This window comes from Manacus candei, unplaced genomic scaffold (assembly GCF_025592945.1).
Source record: "Manacus candei isolate 608988 ecotype Guabito, Panama unplaced genomic scaffold, ASM2559294v1 h1tg000027l, whole genome shotgun sequence".
NCBI lineage: Eukaryota > Metazoa > Chordata > Aves > Passeriformes > Pipridae > Manacus > Manacus candei.
Window position 1 is genome coordinate 8,065,726 of NW_026138075.1, and position 18,808 is coordinate 8,084,533.

The 18,808-nt window shown below is 36.4% G+C and overlaps 1 protein-coding gene across 2 annotated transcripts in view; it reads left to right on the forward strand.

Annotated features, from left to right (window-relative positions):
• ANXA1 (annexin A1) overlaps window positions 1-16,936 on the forward strand; it is a 360,547-nt gene extending 343,611 nt beyond the window's left edge. For both annotated transcript variants that reach the window (XM_051789454.1, XM_051789453.1), the window contains exons 2-13: window positions 2,914-2,985; window positions 5,129-5,222; window positions 5,997-6,091; window positions 7,404-7,517; window positions 8,103-8,193; window positions 9,148-9,227; window positions 10,139-10,195; window positions 11,519-11,612; window positions 12,214-12,309; window positions 13,329-13,387; window positions 14,266-14,388; window positions 16,329-16,936. In XM_051789454.1, the coding sequence (XP_051645414.1) occupies window positions 2,920-2,985; window positions 5,129-5,222; window positions 5,997-6,091; window positions 7,404-7,517; window positions 8,103-8,193; window positions 9,148-9,227; window positions 10,139-10,195; window positions 11,519-11,612; window positions 12,214-12,309; window positions 13,329-13,387; window positions 14,266-14,388; window positions 16,329-16,388 (1,029 nt within the window). In that variant the 5' untranslated portion in view covers window positions 2,914-2,919 and the 3' untranslated portion in view covers window positions 16,389-16,936. The remainder of the gene's footprint in view (window positions 1-2,913; window positions 2,986-5,128; window positions 5,223-5,996; window positions 6,092-7,403; window positions 7,518-8,102; window positions 8,194-9,147; window positions 9,228-10,138; window positions 10,196-11,518; window positions 11,613-12,213; window positions 12,310-13,328; window positions 13,388-14,265; window positions 14,389-16,328) is intronic.
• Window positions 16,937-18,808: the final 1,872 nt, after the last annotated feature.

Below are 18,808 nucleotides of genomic sequence, written 5' to 3' on the forward strand. Positions count from 1 at the left end.
GCATAAATAAGCATAGATAAATGCTGCTGTTTGACACAAACTGTAGTGTAAAAGTTTAGTTTGTGTCCTTAAATATTTTCAGTAGAGTACCTTCTCAAAACTTTAAAAAATTCAGATATGTCCAGTTCAAGGATGCATCTTTTAGGGACTAAGAGCCAGACAGAAAGCAGCATTGCAATAATTTTTGTGAAACAACAGTTAGGGCTTTCAGTCTGTTTGATTTTTGAAGCCAGTTGCAATGTTGATCATTCCAATTGGGAATGATAAAATGCATAAAAATCACAATATTTTTCAAAATGAGATATTTTAAGTTTGTAATCCTTTTTCCTTTCAAACAGGACATCTACTGATTCCAGATTGAAAAGTGGGACACATGGACAGGACAATATTTTGTTAAATAGAATAACTCTCAAATAGTTATCTGGTATGAAGTAACCAGAAAGGAGCATCATGCTTTTCTATGTCAACTTCTGTTTGTATCAGTAGGCACATGCTTTTTCTTCTCCCTGTTTATAATCTATGTCCTGAGCGTAAAAGTAGACAAAAAATATGACAACCATCAGTCCTTTCAGATTTTTGATACTAAATTAAAATAATATTTGAGCTGAATGTATCTGTCCTGGATCTAGGTACTGTTTACATGAGCTGTTTGCATTTTAGAGTGGCATGAGTCAAAGCATTTGGAAAGACCTCGTCAGGGAGCTGGCTGTCTTCCTAGATTCCAATCTTCTTTTTTCTTATTAGACACATAAAGCAGAAGAGTTTTATATGTAAGTTAGTTTCTTATCTTTCTAAGCCAATTCAGTCTAAGGTTTTTAGCTCCTCTCAAGAGCCATTGCCTACTTTGACTTCTATTAAAATTGTTTACTAGACAAAAATAGATGGATCTGCAGGCCAAAATATCTTTATTTAAAAAGAAAAAAAACCCTCAAACTTAGTTCTTAAGGCAGAGATTTTTTTTTATGTATAAGTTAAATTAGAAAATACATAAAGGTTTAGAAGCTTAATAAACAGCATAGTATGTCAGCCTTCTGCTCTAGCCAACCCCAAGAGCAGCAAAATCCCTAGAGCTGGGTGTGAGGGATGGGTGTGGGGATACGCAGAAAACATGGATACATTCCTGAAACCAGCTCTCTCGGAGAAGTGTTATTTTATCAACCAAAACACAGTTTTGTTCCCTCTTCTTCTTAGAGGTGGTGTAGAATTAATCTTGTTTCTTAGTTTTAAATGGTTGTACGCTCTGTGAATCCACATGTCAACACATGTCGGTGTTGATGACTCAGTGCACCCAGTATGGAGACTTTCAAATGTTTTCATCCTGCTGCATATGATTTTTGTGTGTTCTGTTATAAAATGTAGCAGAACTTCAGGTACGATACCACTTCATCTGCCCTCATTAAGTTCTGTCAATACAAGAAGGGTGTAGGAGTCACTCTAGCAGCTTGATAAAAGCGTTCTTGTGATAACAGTGTAAGTGTGCTTTTCTGATCCTGAACAAATGACACATTATAAAAGTTAGTCCTTAAAACTTACACAATATTCTGACCATTGTTTGCCCAGCTAAGACCTACTCTAAATACCATACAAATACAGATTTGGAATCAGTTTCAGGTTTTCTGGCAGCACAGGCAGAGCTGAATTTTGTGCCCTTGGGGCTGAAGGAAGGGCACAAAAGCAAGAGTTTTCTGGGGAAGGTGGAATATAGGTGGTTCCCGCCTCAGAGAGGGGAGGTAAGGAGAGCTTAAGGCAGGCTGTGGGAGGTAGCTGTTCCTTTGCTGCCTGAAGAACATGGAAGTAAGCTTTACAGTTTTGCCATGAGGCAAAAAAACCAGCTGGACTGTAGCTACGTAGCTTGGTCCTAAATGTGTGTTGCTTTAACAGACTGGTCTCTGCCCTTCCTGTAGGACCTACAGCATGTGTTAGCAGTATAATCAACATTATTTTTTATATCTGTATATATAACCTACATTACATAATCTGTACCACAAGACCGCAAATAGAATTTTGTCTCTTCACATTAGATTCAAAATTAGTCTGGCTTACTCAGTAACTTTAGTTTATTGTTTTTATGTATGCTTTAAAACCAAGCCTTCCCTAGACTTTGCTGTGGAAGAGTGTTTTAAAAAAAAATTCTTTTGAATAACTCTATTTGATAAACCATTGGTTCCTCCTTTCTGTTCACTCACTATTTCAGTTAACAAACGGAGAATTTCTCACCACCTATTTCACAACCGATAGGTTGTGTGAAGCAACCTGTTAATTATTTTTGATTGCTCAATGTAGCATCACAACTCATATTTTTTCCCATTCTGCATAGTTACTTATGAAAAAGCTGGATGGATTTTCCTTTCAAGTGGTAAAAAGCACAGTTATGCTTTTTTATCTCTTCTTAAATGCATAAAGCTCTATTATTATGTAGAAATTGTAGGAAATATGTAAGAAAAAAGAACAATGTATAGGAAAATATCCACTTTTACACATCTTCCTTAGAAAGGAAGTCAAAGAAATGCCACGAGAATACTTGTCTACCACTGAATTTGAAAATAATTAAATACTCAGTAAGCTAAATGGTTATAGCTGATAGAGAAAGACAGACTAATTGGGTTCTGGGAACTTCCCTTTTTAAGTCAATTCTAATCCTAAGGTATTGCTAATAAGCAATTAGTCTAACTAATTTAAAACTTCTGCAAGTAACTAAGAGCATGGGGGTGAGCAAGCAGCTGTGGAGCATTGCATCCCCTGCCAAACATCAAAGTTCCCTGTTTCCAACAGCACAGGTCAGTTACGACTTGGGAAACTAACCACTGCATGTCATAGTTCTAGAGAAAGGACTTCGAGTGTGGGAAACCTTGAGTTTCACTGGTGCTGAAAATGATGAAAAATTAAAATTTGATGCGTCTCTTTCCAGAAACTGTCAACATGGCTATGGTATCAGAATTTCTGAAGCAGGCATGGTTCATAGAAAATCAGGAACAGGAATGTATTGTAAGTATTATCAGCTTTTGAGAACATAATGCTTGTTTTTCTGTAGTCTTACAAGTGATTTAAAGGCACAGACCACCAAAAGCTTTGCATACATGCAAAGGGAGGAAAAACAATGGCAAAACTTTGATGGATTAGAACTGGAACTCAGTTTTATTGCAATGTATAATGTAATAACTGAGGAAGTCTGCTATCAGATAATCAGAAAAAATTACTCTTATTTGTACATATTATCTAGTTATCAATTCCTAAGCAAAACTAGTTACTGTTATGAAACTGTAATTCCCAGTGGCCAGTCACTGATTCACTCAAATTGGCCTCTTTGAAGTAGTAATCTGTTGCTGGCATGTGTGAATGTGTAAGAACATGTTCAGATGATGTACATGAAAATCAGGGACCCTTACGCTGAGGTACAGGAAGCCAGGAGCTGGAACCCAGGAATGTAGAGGAGGAAGTAAAGTCATTAATACATGTCCTAGTTATCATATCATCTCATGCTTATGCTTGAAAGAACCACATTATTTAATAAAACATCTCAGACAATCACTACTGATACAGATTAGAAGGGAGGAATATGGTGGTGAGAAGTTTAGAGTTACTTCACTAGGATGATACAGAGAAGCTTTCTGATAATGAGGTTAAGATACTGAAATGACTGTCAGCAAGGGCAAAGCAGTACACTGCAAAGTCACAGGAGTTCCCTAAAGAACTTATTATACTGAAAAGAAATATAGGAGAAATTTCTGTAAATAAAGTTTTCTGCTCTAGGCCTTTGTGGATTTTGTAATATTGACTCCACAACATTTTGTGTGTAAAACTTTGACTTCACCATCCTATCCCCATTTCACTCCCAGGGTCCTGAGACATTCTTGGTTGTGGTGGTTACAGGCAGTTTTTTATTGCTGGTAGATAAGTTTGTCATGGAAACCACTATACAAACTTGATGAGAACGAGAAACAGGCAGCAAAACAGTCCCATTCCTTTGTTGACTTATCATGCAAGTCTCAACGATGTTTTGAAATGTATGCAAGAGACTTTTAAATATGCAGTCTGTCTGCTCTCATGACTCCTAATGATAAAATTGTGTAGGGAGAAGAACATCTAACAGATGTTAGAAGTGTACAAAATTCAATACAGAGCGTTGTGTGTAAAACGTGTATCCATAAGACCTTGCCATTTCTCTTGTGGTGTTTAATTTTAATGGCAAAGGATTGAAAAAATTAAAATAACAGTTTTTGAAACAAGAGAAAGAGTACAGGTGACTCTGAAAAGTCTAGCTAAACTGATTTTATTTTCTAATAAAAAAATCTCACTGTACATCAGAACAATGGGAATTTTACGTAAATTTTTCATCCAAGAATCTTGGGGCATCTTGTAACTTCTGAAAAAGAAGTAGGCATCAGTTAGGTAGCACTATTGAGTTATAGGTCCTACCACTAACATGATTTGTCATGTTGCTGACTTCAGACAAGCCATGTAATCTGTTGTATAATTCCCACAGGCCTTTAGGGGCTGATTAGAGAGTGTCCACCTAGGAGTAGATTCACCAAAGGCGATAAGTAGATAATGCTTTGTGCAGAGTGTGGCTTACGTCTTAAGTTTCAAAGTTAGGCAACAGGTCTCCACTTCCTTATAAGATTAGATTTGAATTCTTCTCCCAGATCTTGAATGCAAGAAGTGTTTATAGCCTTAGATATGAGTCATCTGAGAAGAGCCTTAATGTGATGCACAGTTTGCATAAGGTGAGGAGATAAATTAGTAGCGCTTTAAAGGCAGTGCCTGTAGGACTTAATTGTAGTTTTAGAACCTTTAAAATTTGGACATAATTTGCTAATATGACAGTTAGTGTTTTCCTACACAATCCAACTTAGTCTGAGAAACAGGTCTTCAGGTAACTAAAACAATATATGAAGTACTTTCTTTTTAATATATGAGCTGTGAAAGGAATAAATCTGATGCATAGCCATTACTGAATCTGTTTAATTGCCTGGAGTTACAAAATAGTGTGTCCTTCATATTTCTATAATAGACAACCCAAAATGCATACTTTATTTAGGCATCCAAAATTGCTTCTTTGCAAAAATATTCTTTGGAAAGAGTAATTTTTATTTTATTTTTAATTTTATTTTTTATTTCCCCTCTGCAGAAAAGTTCAAAAGGTATCCACGGAGTACAAACATACCCTAATTTTGATCCATCAGCTGATGTTGTTGCTCTGGACAGGGCTATTACTGTAAAAGGTAAGAGGAGTATATATCTTGCTACACTAAGACTCTTCCTGAGGAAATTTTCAGAATAGCACTGTATAAAATAGCAGAGCAAGAGGCAACGGCAAGCAGGAGAGTTGCCTCTGCTTTTCAAGGCTTGACAATACATTAAATTATGCCACTTGCTAAAGAATCTCAACTCTTTGATAACCTGATGTTGTATTACAGTTTCAGACCTTAATGCTGCATTAAAGTTCTTGAATATGTTGAAGGAAGGTTTGTAAAAATTTAATTTCTAGAGAAGGAAAAAGTATTATAGCATACCATACTGTTACTTTTTGACTTGATTTCTCTAACGTTCCTGCATGAGGCAGTGAATATGCTGATGATGTAGTGCATCCTTCTGTTGTGCTTCTCTTTTTTAATGAAATTCACATTTGACACTTCATCTGTACTTTGAAACCTTTTTCAGTTTGACTAAATGAGATTAAATGAATATACCATCTCTTTTTTTTAGTTTTTTTTGTTATTGTTTTCAGTTTAGTGGAAGTTCTGCACTCAGGACACTTTAAGAATTTCTGTATGAAATTGCAGAAACATACATTTTTGAGTTCTATAGGAATCTATTTATTTGGTTTCTTTACTACAGCACTAATTATGAGTCCATAATGATTACACTTTCAGTTAAACTTAAGTGTGTTAAGAAATCAAAATATGACAGGAAGCAAATAATAATAAAAATACAATTGGCTAAATGATGCATATATTTTGAATATATTGGGAGTTTTGTTGTTTGGTGATTCATAGGTGTGGATGAAGCTACCATCATTGACATCTTGACTAAAAGAACAAATGCTCAGCGTCAGCAGATCAAAGCTGCCTATCAGCAGGCTAAAGGAAAGGTAAAATATTCTAGCCAAGATTATATTTACACTCAGAATATCAATGTTTCTCCTGGGTTAGATGGCATGTATGAATCTAGATAGAATACTGAATTGGATAGGAGAGTTACAGGACCATAATACTGTTCCAAAAATATACCACCACTGGTATAGGGCTGGGCCTACAGCTGTGTTTTCTTACCTCTGAGTGATAAAACTGCTAGTCCCTGGAACCGAGAAGCTTGGAAGTTACTACATGTTTCTATGAGTTTAAATTGCTCTTACTCTTCTCTATTACAGATTTTCTTCAGTTAAACTTGTAACTCTAAATTGAAATTGCAATTTCACAGTTGGTAATACTGAAGTTACTTAGCATTTGCTTCTTGGAACAGGGATTCCTTTAAGTGTAATTTTAAAGGCCAAGTCAGAAAATAAGTCTAATATCTTGTTTTAGCCTAGATTTCCTGTTTATGTTCAGGAAAACCTCACTTGTGGTTTTCACAGCTCTCTCCTGCCTTAGAGGAAGCTCCAGCTTTGCAATTATATTTTTTAAATTATTATATCAAAATATAAAGACATAGGGAGACTAATGATGTTAAACTATCAGATACCCTAGTTCCTGGCACACCATCTAAAGCAGAACAATACTAATTACGGACATAGGGTTTGTTTCTGAAATAATCTTGTTGGTCTAGCTATCTTGGCAAAGCAGGTTGATCTTCTCACTCTCACAGCTACAGCTTGGACTCATACATGGTGAACAGTAGGGCTGAAATGTTTAATGTAACAAAATAAGAGTACTGGGGATTTTCAGATAGGAGGCAGAATAAATATGAATTTTAATTTTTTTTTCACTTAAATTTAGGTCAAATTAGAATGTAACCCATACCTTAATTTCAGAACTTGTGATTTTGTCTATATATGTCCAGAGTTTCCCCTGCAAATTCTGCATCCTTCATGCAATAAGTGGATAAATTTAAATGTTATCCACATAAGCAACTTAGTCATAATTTTAAGAACAATATAGCATTACCTTCTCTTGAAAAACAGGCAGCCTATTTTGAGTCATCTTCTGATGCAGTAAATGGGTGAATACAGCTGAACCGCAATGTGTGAAAACACTTCTGAATATTTACTGAAAAACCCTGATGATTTGATTAACATAAACATGACAAAAAATTAATGTAGGTCTTCATAATCTTTTTTAGTAGCCAACGGGATGATGTAGACTGAGATTCATTGGAGGTCAGACTAGTTTTTGGACTGTAGCTGAACAGCAGCTACATCTTTACCATTCATTGGCTTAGTGTGTTTCTTATTCTTCTTGACACAGAGTCTGGAAGAAGCTTTGAAAAAAGTCCTGAAAAGCCACTTAGAAGATGTTGTTGTGGCTTTGCTCAAAACTCCAGCTCAGTTTGATGCTGAAGAATTAAGAGCCTCTATGAAGGTAAGACAAAATCTTCAGAGATAAACTTTGTTGAAGAACATAAGTAATTATCAGGGCCTGTAAGTTACACTGGACTTCGATTGCAAAGCTTGTGTATTGGGTTTTTTTAACCTCATTTTGCAAAACAAATCTATACTGGTAATTCAGATTATGGAGCAAGACCCAGTAATCTGTACTGAATTTCAGGTCGGAGGAGACTATTTTGTGAGAATGAACTCTGCCTTCTGAAAATGAGTTGCTAATATAGTGATAGAGAGCCATAGTGTTTACATATATGTTCACATAAGGGAAAACAAAAAGAGAAGAAGGTATTTTTCTTCATAGATTTTACATTCCTATTTTTATGTGCACTGTTTGGTCCCTTTAGCACTTCTTTTGGGTACTAGGATATTAAATGTGATAAAATTTTAATTTCAAAACAGCTGAAATAACAATGTTGTGTGGAAGCTCAATGTTTTTAATTTTTATTTCTTGTTCCACGTGATGCCTTCAAAGCCAAGTCAGTGATTTGCATCTAATTTCTGTTACAAATTTTAAGTTTGTTCTATTGAATGACATTTCTGAAGATTCAATCACTTTTATTAGGGGCTTGGAACTGATGAAGATACCTTAATTGAGATTCTGGCCTCAAGAAACAACAAAGAGATCAAAGAAGCCAACAGATACTACAAAGAAGGTAATTCAGAGCAAGAAAGAAGTATTAATGGTACAACTCTGTCATAGGCACATTAGAATCACAGCCTCACTTCTTAGTATGAGAGGCAGAGAACATTACAGGAGGCAAATGAAGCTTCACAAAAAAATTGAAGGAGTTGTGGGGGAGGGACGTCATACTGACTTTTTCTGACCTAAGTAGATCCCAGTAGAGAAGGAAAAGGTACATCATCACTGCCAGAACTATGGGTGTCTCATGGAATGAGTCACACATTTAGATGTTTTCTAGAATGAATGTTAAACTGAGCTGCTTTTCTTCCCTTGTAACTAAACAAGGCTGACTTTTGGAGATATCACTAGGCTTGAAAAAAAAGCTTATTGAGTTAGAAACACAGACAATGTTAGCAGTAGGAGCAACCAGTGAACTACAGGAGGAAAATATTTAAAGAAATAAAATGTAGTGTGGTGTCTGTCATATATGTCAAGTTTACTATGTTGTCTAATTAAATCATGTTTTCAGAGATTATGAGCCAAGTCTTCTGAGACATTTCCATTCAAATAATCTTAGAAGCCCAAATTAATAACTTGACTGTTCTGGAAAGCGTTTTGGTTTAGTTCAGTACTGGTAAAACCAGACAGAAATAAGAATGAAAAAACAAGCAGCTCAGAAAAAATCTTGTGTATTTCACAAGCAGAGCCCAAGACAATGCTACCCACAAGACCTTAGAGAAGGACATTTTTCATCAGATTTTGGGTTTAACCTCCAATTTCACTGCATATCTTAGAATTTTACAGGATACATTACAAATACACTTCTTCAGTAGAAGCTAAATGAGAGAAAGTAAGACAACTGCATATTTAAGTGGGGAATTAAGAAAAGACTGAAAAAGATCCTAGGATGGTTTGGAAAGGACATTTAAAGATTATCTGACCAATCTAGATGATAACTTCCAAACAAACTACAATTTGATTTCAGTGCTGAAGAGAGATCTGACACAAGACATTATCTCTGACACATCTGGTGACTTTCAGAAGGCTTTGGTTACTCTAGCCAAGGTATGCTGTGCTTAGGCATTTTGAGTGACGTTATCTGTAATAAAAAATAAATATTATCAAGTCTATTTTAGAGAGTCATACAATAAATAAAGATTTGGGTAATGTTTATTTCCTTACATTGCTTTTTACTTTCATATCCTAGATCAGTTGTAATTTTTCTTAAACAAAGTACAATGAGATTTTATCCTGAATGCATTTTAAAAACCACTATTTTTATTGTAAAACATATTTGTTGTTTATCAGTCATGCTTTTAAGACTTTTTTGGTGCTGTCTCTAAGCACTTGAAAAAACAACAGGCATAATGTCATGTCAATTGACTAGAAATAGAAAAAGCAGAAATACTTACAATTAGAGAAATAAACCTTTTGTCCTGCTGTTAAGGTATGTTTCCAGTACTTAGTAATGGGACAAGGGCAAGGAGTTAACAAGTAGACAAAGCATTTTTTAAATTTATGTTCAAAAGCTGAGTTTAAACACTGGAGCTTCCTGATAAAAATGGATAGATTTTTGAGTACATATATGAAGCTTGTACATGCACACAAGATTATTTTTTGATATGTCCATGGTTTGGTTTCTCAGTTTTTGCTTCCAAATCAACTTGAAAGAAGTCTATTGAATGATCACCAGGGAGCAGATCACAGGTTCTAAGCCTGCAATTTCACATCAAGAAAGAATACTTCCTGTGGATTTTCATGTAGGACTTAAGAAATAAGTTGCTGGTGGCCTTAGAAGTCTGAAATTTGATTGATTACAAATACAACAGCTTTATTCATAGAATGATTGTCATAACTGTAACTATTTCCAGTTATGCATTGATATGACAGTGGTTCTGCAGAACTCTAAAGTGTTGAGCTTTAGTGAACTGAATGATTGTGAGAACCAGTGAAATTTTGTTTATTTCCTTATGTAGGCTGACCGATGTGAAGATTCTCACGTGAATCATGAGCTTGCTGACAATGATGCCAGGGTAAGATCATACTTGGCTCTCCACAGAACTTCTGAGTTACTTGAGATTACACTGGCTGCACATGTTCTGCCTGAATCCTGTACATTGCAGACCAAATAGAGAATGTCATAGAGCAATCTTTTCTGAGGGTATAGTGTTTACATGAAGTAATACTTCACTTACATGAAGTTCATGTAAGCTTCATTATCGGAAGGAAATTAGATCTTCACCCTAATATCTAGCTTCAGAAATGTTTCTGCAAGGCTTCTTCTAGTTCATATAAAGTGTGCAGACCATTTGAAGTACAGGTCAACAAGTGGAGGAATTAGGTCTAATCTTCCTCCCATTTTTAACACGGTTCTTGAATTGAGGGACAAAGGTGTACTCATCTATGCACATAACTAGCTAGCATACCTTGACCAGTGTGTTAGCCAAAGCTATTGCTTTGGAGTGATAACCTTTCAAAATTATTGGGTAAACTTCACAGTCATTTTCTCAGTAATTCTAAAATAAACACCTTTTCCTTCTTTCTTCCACCATTAGTGGGACTATTATTGTTAAAGTCTTGGTAAAACTTAGTAGTCTTTCCTGAGAAATCTGACGTCATGGTTACAATTTAAATGTAGATAGACTTTAAACTGATTTTTAAAAAATCCAGGAAAAAAGAAAGGCTGTGGAGAAATACTGCTTTTATTCCTGGTACATAAAGAGTTTAGTTCTATCATCAGCCCTAGATATGAAAGTAAATTAATACTCTGTCTAAGCTCAAGTTCAGTACTGCTTATCTTTATGCAGAGTGTTGTTGAGTCTTTTTGTGCTGTGTGGCAGTCTTTAATGATTACTTTTAAACAGGTTTGAGGAGGTAAGGAAAGTGAAGGACACTGGTTTGTTTCTTACTTTCTTGGAAGTAAGTCACTCCTGGAAAGACAAGGAGTACTTGGTGCATAGCCTTCTCTTGCACATTGGACCAGTTAATAGCAGAGATAATTTGTTAGTATTAAGAATGCCTACCAGTCCTAAACTCCCATGCAGACTGCTATATCACGATAAATGAAAAATAACTTAATTCAAGAATGAAGTATGTCTGTGTGAGCTAGATGATGATCGTAAATTGTCTGAAAGTATGTTTTCTAGCTGCACTGTGTTTTCTAAGTACTATTATAAGTGAAATATGAAGTATAACTTGACAGAGCTAGAGTGGTCTGAGGTATGGTAGAGTTTTGTTATGGATTGTGTCAAGGGCTAGGGTTCATTGCTGACAAGTAATGACTCAGAAGTACAGTATTCCTGTTTGAGGTTTACTATTCCAATATTGACTTTACTACTTTCTTTTCTTTATGACAGGCCTTGTACGAAGCAGGAGAGAAAAGAAAAGGAACGGATATTAATGTGTTTATTACTATTCTCACTACGAGAAGCTACCCACATCTTCGAAGTGGTATGTTGAATGAAACTTTGTGCTTTGCTGGCATGGATTTTGCACATGGCCTGCTCATGAATTCAGAGAGGATATAGATTATCAAGATGTGACTCTGGCTGCTACAAAGGTCTTTGTAATTGGAAGAATGCTTGCTGATTAAGGGTGCAGTTGGAAGCTTGGCTGTTCTTCCCATGGTAGAGATGAGCAATATCATTTAGGCTGTTAACAAAACTGTTACCATGAAGTCTCAAATGGCTAGTGATCACAATGCCAAGCAATCAGTGTGACAGAGGTTCTGAACACTCCTCAACATAGTCTTGCTCCTAAGCCACTTTGCCCTAGATAGAGGGTTATCACACAATGTCACAGGCTCTGATAGTCAGTGGACCACTTCTACCCCTACCAATGGGAACACGAACCCTTCCATCCTAACAAAATCCCATTCCATATGCAGACTTCACTAGCCCATGAAGTAATACTGCTCTTTACACTGTGCTGTCTGAAGAAAATGAGAAAGATGACTTACAAACAGTCCTCTGCTGCAGCAGAAGAGGCAGAATGAGGCAGAGGCAGTACTGTATTTTCATCTCTATTCACTCAGTTTTCTTCCCTTATTTAGTCTTTCAGAAGTACAGCAAATACAGCAAGCATGACATGAACAAAGTACTGGATTTGGAGCTCAAAGGTGACATTGAGAATTGCCTCACTGCCCTTGGTAAGTGGTTTTGTACATTGCAACCTACTGTATGTACTGACTGAAAACTTAAGTTTTACTTTTGCTACACTTGCTCTGATCAGAAACTTTTCTGGACTTGCCCTGCTTCACTGAGAAACTTCCTGAGTAAAAAAAAAATAAAAATCTAATCCAATCATAGTGATTTAATTAACTTAGCTAAAATTAATTAACCTATCTGCTGATGAATTACTAGAAATACCTCCCCTGATATATGGGACGATCTTTTAAAGAGAACAGATGAATTGTCAACATAAAAAAACCTTTATAAGAAGTCACTATGCCAAAAACAACAAGCACAACTTGTGTAGAAAACCCAATAGTTTTAAACTTGTCTTCAACCAAACCCACTCTTCTCCAAGTTTTGTGAAAACACTTTTAATATATGACTATTAAAAATATAACAAATTTCCTTCTGTGCTTGTGTTCAAGAAAATATTCATATAAAGCTAGTGACTGTTCTTCATGAACAATAAGGTGAGGCAGGGACTGATTCTAACAAGTGGACCAGGCATGGAATCAGGAGCCAGGCACCTGTTTTGTTCTCAGCTTTTATATCACATAATATTTTTTATCAAGCATATTTTGAATAAAATAATTATTTCCATCAGATACTTCTTAATATCAAAAGTGTAAGGCAAGTACTTACCATAACTTGGTTTGCAAAACATCAGATCATAACCTTCAGCTCTTCTGTAGAAGACATAAATGTTTTCACCTTTTTCTTCTTTTCTTTCTTAATTTTGTGGCAGTAAACTAGGGAGAACACTCTTGTCTTTATAGTAACTGAATTCCCTGACTGAATTGTTTTCTGAATAGACAGAGGAAAGGAACTGCTCCTTCTCCTATATTTTTGAGACAGGTAACAAAGAAGTACATAAATAGGATGTGTTGGTAGGAACAATGAGACTGTTTTTAAAGTGTTCTTTTGCCAGACTTTTGTCTTCAGTTGCTTCTTACATGTAGAGCAGAAGTGACATTATCTCACTGCTTCATTACAGTGAAGTGTGCCACAAGCAAGCCGGCTTTCTTTGCTGAAAAACTCCATTTGGCGATGAAGGTAACCTAAAGAAAGAACTTCTCTTTGTAAACATGAGGTGCTTTATAAGCTGAAAAATAACAAGCTAGCTAGAGCTCTCTAAGCTCTTCGTGTGATAGAAAAAGACTGTGGAAGGAAATTCAGTGTATTTTGTTCACTCCTTCTGTTCCTGCCTTTGAAACCTGAGAGTCTTTCCATAGGAGGAGCTGTCTGTGTGCTGCAGTGTGTTCAGGAGGGTGTCTATCCATCCACACATATCTTTCACAGTCAACAGTAAGAGAAAGCTGACTGGAACTTTTCTTACTTGTGAAACCACAAAAATATTAGTGAGAAGGAAATAGGAGAGCAATTACAGAGCACGAACCTTGTGGAAGACTAATATTTGATGAGACATCCATGATCCTTCTGGCAAATCTGGAACCCAAGTTGAGTGAGGCAGGTGGAGACTGTGAAACAGTCTGGTATGCAGGTATTGTCACAACTCTTGTGACTTGTTTGGGAACAGTATGTGAAAAATTGAGTGAAATATTATGAAGATACGGATCATTACACTGTTAAAAAAATAATGAAAAAAGTGAACTCTAGGTTGTCTCTGATGTCTAGCAAGCACTGTGAAGGAGATGACTCTTTTCAAGAAACAGATAAAAGAAATATGTAAAAAAAATTCAGGGTGGAGATAGACTGTTAGAAGTGAATTGTGCTCATAGGGAACAGAAGGCAGATATGAGAGGTCTCCATTATGCTTTAAGGAAAAGGATGTGGGATTTGTTCACCTGCAAAGAAGTCTAATGGATTAACACACAAAACTTGATTAAAGATGTTTCAATGACATAAGCAGTATCATTCTTTTCCATTTTTTTTTCTTTGTTCCTCCTTTCTTTTTTTTTTTTTTTTAACAGGGTGCTGGGACACGGCACAAAGACCTCATCAGAATCATGGTTTCACGCCATGAAGTGGATATGAATGAGATCAAAGGCTATTACAAGAGGCTGTATGGCATCTCTCTCCGCCAAGCCATTATGGTAGGTTTGCTCTCAAGTGACATACAAAATGCAAAACAACCAGAGGATTTTTGAAGTCCAGTGAAGGTTTGTTAACTCTTCTGCTCCTCAGTCACCAGTTCATCCTGAGTATCTCATTGTAACTGAGTAACTCATGTTTCCAATGGTCCACATGGTGGTAGAACTAATTCCTTTTCTGAGTCCATTTTTTTGTCAGAAAAGGGGTAGTAATTTGTTAGTAAAGATACATATCTCGGGATATCATCTTTCAATAGAAGCCAAGAGCTGAATGGAGATTACAATATCCCCAAGTTCCTGTATTTAGGCAGACATAAAGTACCTTGGCAGGAGAGTGGAGATGATTGCCCTGACAGCTCTATGGGAGACATTTGACGAAACTGGCTATTGGGTTTTAGCATTTGAGGTACTCCTGCAAATGCATGTTAACTTTTATTAATGTTTATTTGGCCTGCTTTCCAGATGACCTAAGTAAATGAGTTAAACTAAATAAAATATATTCTCAAAAGAGACTGACTACCCAATGTATTTTCTGGAAAATTTAACCAGTGAGGGACTTGAAAGCTAAACTTGGAAAAGGGTAGAGCATCTTTTTGGAGGCTAGTAGTGCAGACAAAAAAAAAATCTTGACTGGAGTAGAAACCTACTCTCTACACGTATCAAAATACCTTTTGGATTTTTATTGGCATCTGCTACTTTTTCAGTTAGGTGCCAAAGGTTGCTTTTATTCTTCCCTCATGATTGTGGGTGAACTGTAATTTGCTATGTAAGTACATCACCTCATCATGTCCTAGAGTGATAATTGCATCCAAATGTCCTGAAGTATAGCACGGCTACACTAAACAGTTAATATGTCTCTGAAAAGTAGATTCAAATTAGAGAAAAAAAAGCATGTAATAATTACACTGCATACTTAATGCATAATATCCATTTTTACCAAGCTGAATATCCCATGGTGGATAGAGTATTTCTGCAGTATTAGCCTTTGTTTGAGATACTCCTAGACACAATGTGTATAGCGTTTTAATATTAATGAACATTGGATGTCACTGGTCAAGGAAGAACTTTCACTATATTTAGAGAAGAAAAGCTTAAGCTCCTGGATGTCTAGAAATCTCCTGTGCTTCTCTTCTTTATTTTTGCCATTAAATCTCCTGGCCTTTTGTGCTGGATCTGGCTGAGTTCATTTCCCCACAGTAGCCCTCACAGTGCTGTGCTTTGCATTGGTAGCTAGAAGGGTGTTGATCACACCAGTGTTTTGTCTGCTGCTGAGCACAGCATCAGCACTGTAACATTCCTTCCTCAGTTGAGGGCAAGATCCAGGGAAGGGAGCCAAGTAGGCCAGCTGATCCAAAGTGACCAAAGGGATATTCCAGACTATATGCCATCAGCTCAGTTATAAAAGCTGGGGCAAGGATCAGGAAGGCACGCACTCATTATCTTCAGTGGCTGCCTGCTACGGAACCATTACATGTTGCTGAAGCCCTGCTTCTAGGAAAATGGCTGGACATTGCTGCTCATGGAAAGTAGAGAATAAACCTTGTTATGTTTTGTGCCACTTTTGCACATATAAGCTTTTGCTTTAAGAAACTTCCTTTTCCGAAACCACTAGTTGTTTCACATCTTACTCCCTCCCCTGTCTGTCTGGGAAGGGGAGTGATAGAGGGGCTGGGTAGGCACCTGGCGTCCAGTCCAGGTCAACACCTTGTCTACAACTGCGTGACTCTGGAAATGCATGTGTTTATTTCTAGGTTGTACAGATAATTTCACTGAGGGTACTCAGTTGCAGCACAGTCTATGGTGAACATGTGTATTATCAAGTGATTAATTTATTTAGGTGAAGCACTGATGCTTGGTACGTGTATATTGAATGCTTATTGAAATTTATTTCACTTAAGACCATTATTCTAACAACTGTGGGGGTTTTGTGCTTAAATTGACAGGATGAACTCAAAGGGGATTATGAAAGCATCCTGGTGGCTTTATGTGGAAGTGATAACTAAGTTTTATGTTCCTGAAACACACTCAAGCCCAGTTGATGAAGGTCTATATATTTACCTGTCCATATAAAAGACAGGCTTTACATCGTGAGGTTTCTGTGGAATGGTACTTGGTCCATATGTATTTTGTTGCAAACCTGTAACCCAGAACGTATTTTTTTTCCAGTATCTTTATTCTCAATGGCATTAATATCTCTTGTTATCATTTATCCAAAGTCAAAGAATGCCCACAAGTTTCTATTTGCTTGATTATTCAAGAAAATGGTAAAGTTTTCATTTATTCTAAGCAAATAAACTTTAAAAAATAAAATTAAGCCATGTGGAACTTTGTATGTCCTTTGTTGCTATTCTGCATTTAATTTCAAGTTGTCTGAGTACTGTATGTGAAAATCAGTAAATAACTTAATCAAAAAATAATGTAGAAATATCAGACTGTATAGCTGAGTTTGCACCTTTCATTTCACTTCAGCTAGGGTTTATGTAAGCCAGATACATGAAAAACACCTAAAGATAACCTGTTAAAAAAAATTAACTTGTTAAAAATATAAAAAAGCTAACAATATCTCTGTCTTGTTCTTTCTCATTTATATTGCAGAGTAAATAAATCTGTTGTATTTAGTGGAAAAAAAAAGAAAAAATTGAAAAATTCTTCATAGCTCATTGTGATAGACTGAAATGTTCAAGGTTAATGACTCAAACAATTGGCCATTTGCAAAAGTATCGGGTGCTTTACCAAGGCCAGGTTTGCACTCCCCAAACAAAAGAGAGAAGAACTTTTGAGTATAGCAGGTTTTAAAAATTACTTCCAATTAAAGCTGAAGTAGTTATTAAAAATTTTTTGAAGGAGTCATTTTTTGGCTGAGTTCAAGAGGGTGTAAGCAGCAACATGTTCTTTGTGAGAGTCCAGCCTAATGATTCAACTTCAAAACACAAACAAATGAGCACCTAGCATTTTCATTTTGAGTACAGGAGGAGATGGTAGAAAGTTAAATGTGCTATTAATAGAAAAACAGTTGTTATCTGATTGTGAGTTTTGCAGGACCATACACAGTTTTACTACTCCAACAAGCGAGTTAAATCCCCCTAGGCATGCATTCCTGTCTAAGAGGCACACATTTCTGTATGGTTAGGGAACTACTTCCATACACATTTAAAAAAACCAGAAGCTTTTGATAAAAATTCTACTCATATGGCTATTTCACAAGTGTTTTCAAGGTTATGATGTATTTTTTATAACTTGTTATTTCCATGGGAAATATGCAACAAACTACTATAATCCAGAAACTGTTGTACTGCAAAAAAGTAGGGCTGAGGTTAATACTTGTGAAACAGAGTGATTGCACCGTCTATTTCACTGGCACAAGGCCTCAAGATGGTTTGAGTAGACATGAAGGATGTTTCTAAAGTAAAAAAAAAGAATGGTTTTCAGTTATGCTAACACCTAAGTAGAAAGGTGATTTCCTGGCATTGAGAAAGGGCAACCCTTGTCCTAAAAAGCAATGTGCACAGTAAAGGGGAGAGACAGAGAATTAAATGGACCAGCAAAAATAGTCTTTTTTTTCTATGCAAATTAATAAAAGCATCAACAGCAAAATGTAAGTGCAGGTCTGTAGGAATACATACATATCCAGAAGAATTTGTAACAGAGTTAGAATTCATTTTGCTAGGAAGGCTTTCTGCCTGGGTGGCGGTTCTTTCTCAAAGGCAGTTTCAATGCTTCCCCTCCACTGCATAGCAAGAGAAGTTCTCAGCCTTGTTGTCTGGTATGCAGAGAGGTAACATGTTTGCAGACATGTACAAGGCCTCCTTGGGCCAGAGAGAGTCAGGGAGGAGAGAGAGAAGATACAAAAAACCTTGGAGGAGGAGGGGCATTGCCTTTTGCCCCTACAGGCCCAGTCCCTGCAACATGGCAAAAAAGTGGTCCTGGCATCTGAAATAAACCTTTTTTAATCTTTCCACTCCCCAGGCATTCTTGGGAAAAATACCTGCGTATGTTTACCTTACGAGGTCTAAGCAGTTTGACTCTAGTCAGAATATTGTTAAGAAAATCTGGGTTACCACAGAAGACAAGTAAGCAAAGGTTGTTTAGATATTGTTTGCACTTATCCTTTTGCATCAAAGCACAAAATGTCACATAAAATCACTGCAAATGAGTTTGAAATGTAAGTCCTTAAGGACTCCATCCAACAGTATGCTTTTCTCTGTGGTGAGCTGTAGGCATGGGATGAGTCCACAGATTTGTACCAAGGAAGGCTGTTTATAAATTTTCTGCAGCTGTTTTCTCAATCAATATATTGATTGAGATCTTTTATAAACTTATATAAAAATCAAAACAGAAAATCTACCACAACAAACTATTGCTGAAAAGAACAGCTTGGTGCTTACTCAGGCTGTCTGAAGGATGGCTTGCTTGGGCATAGTCA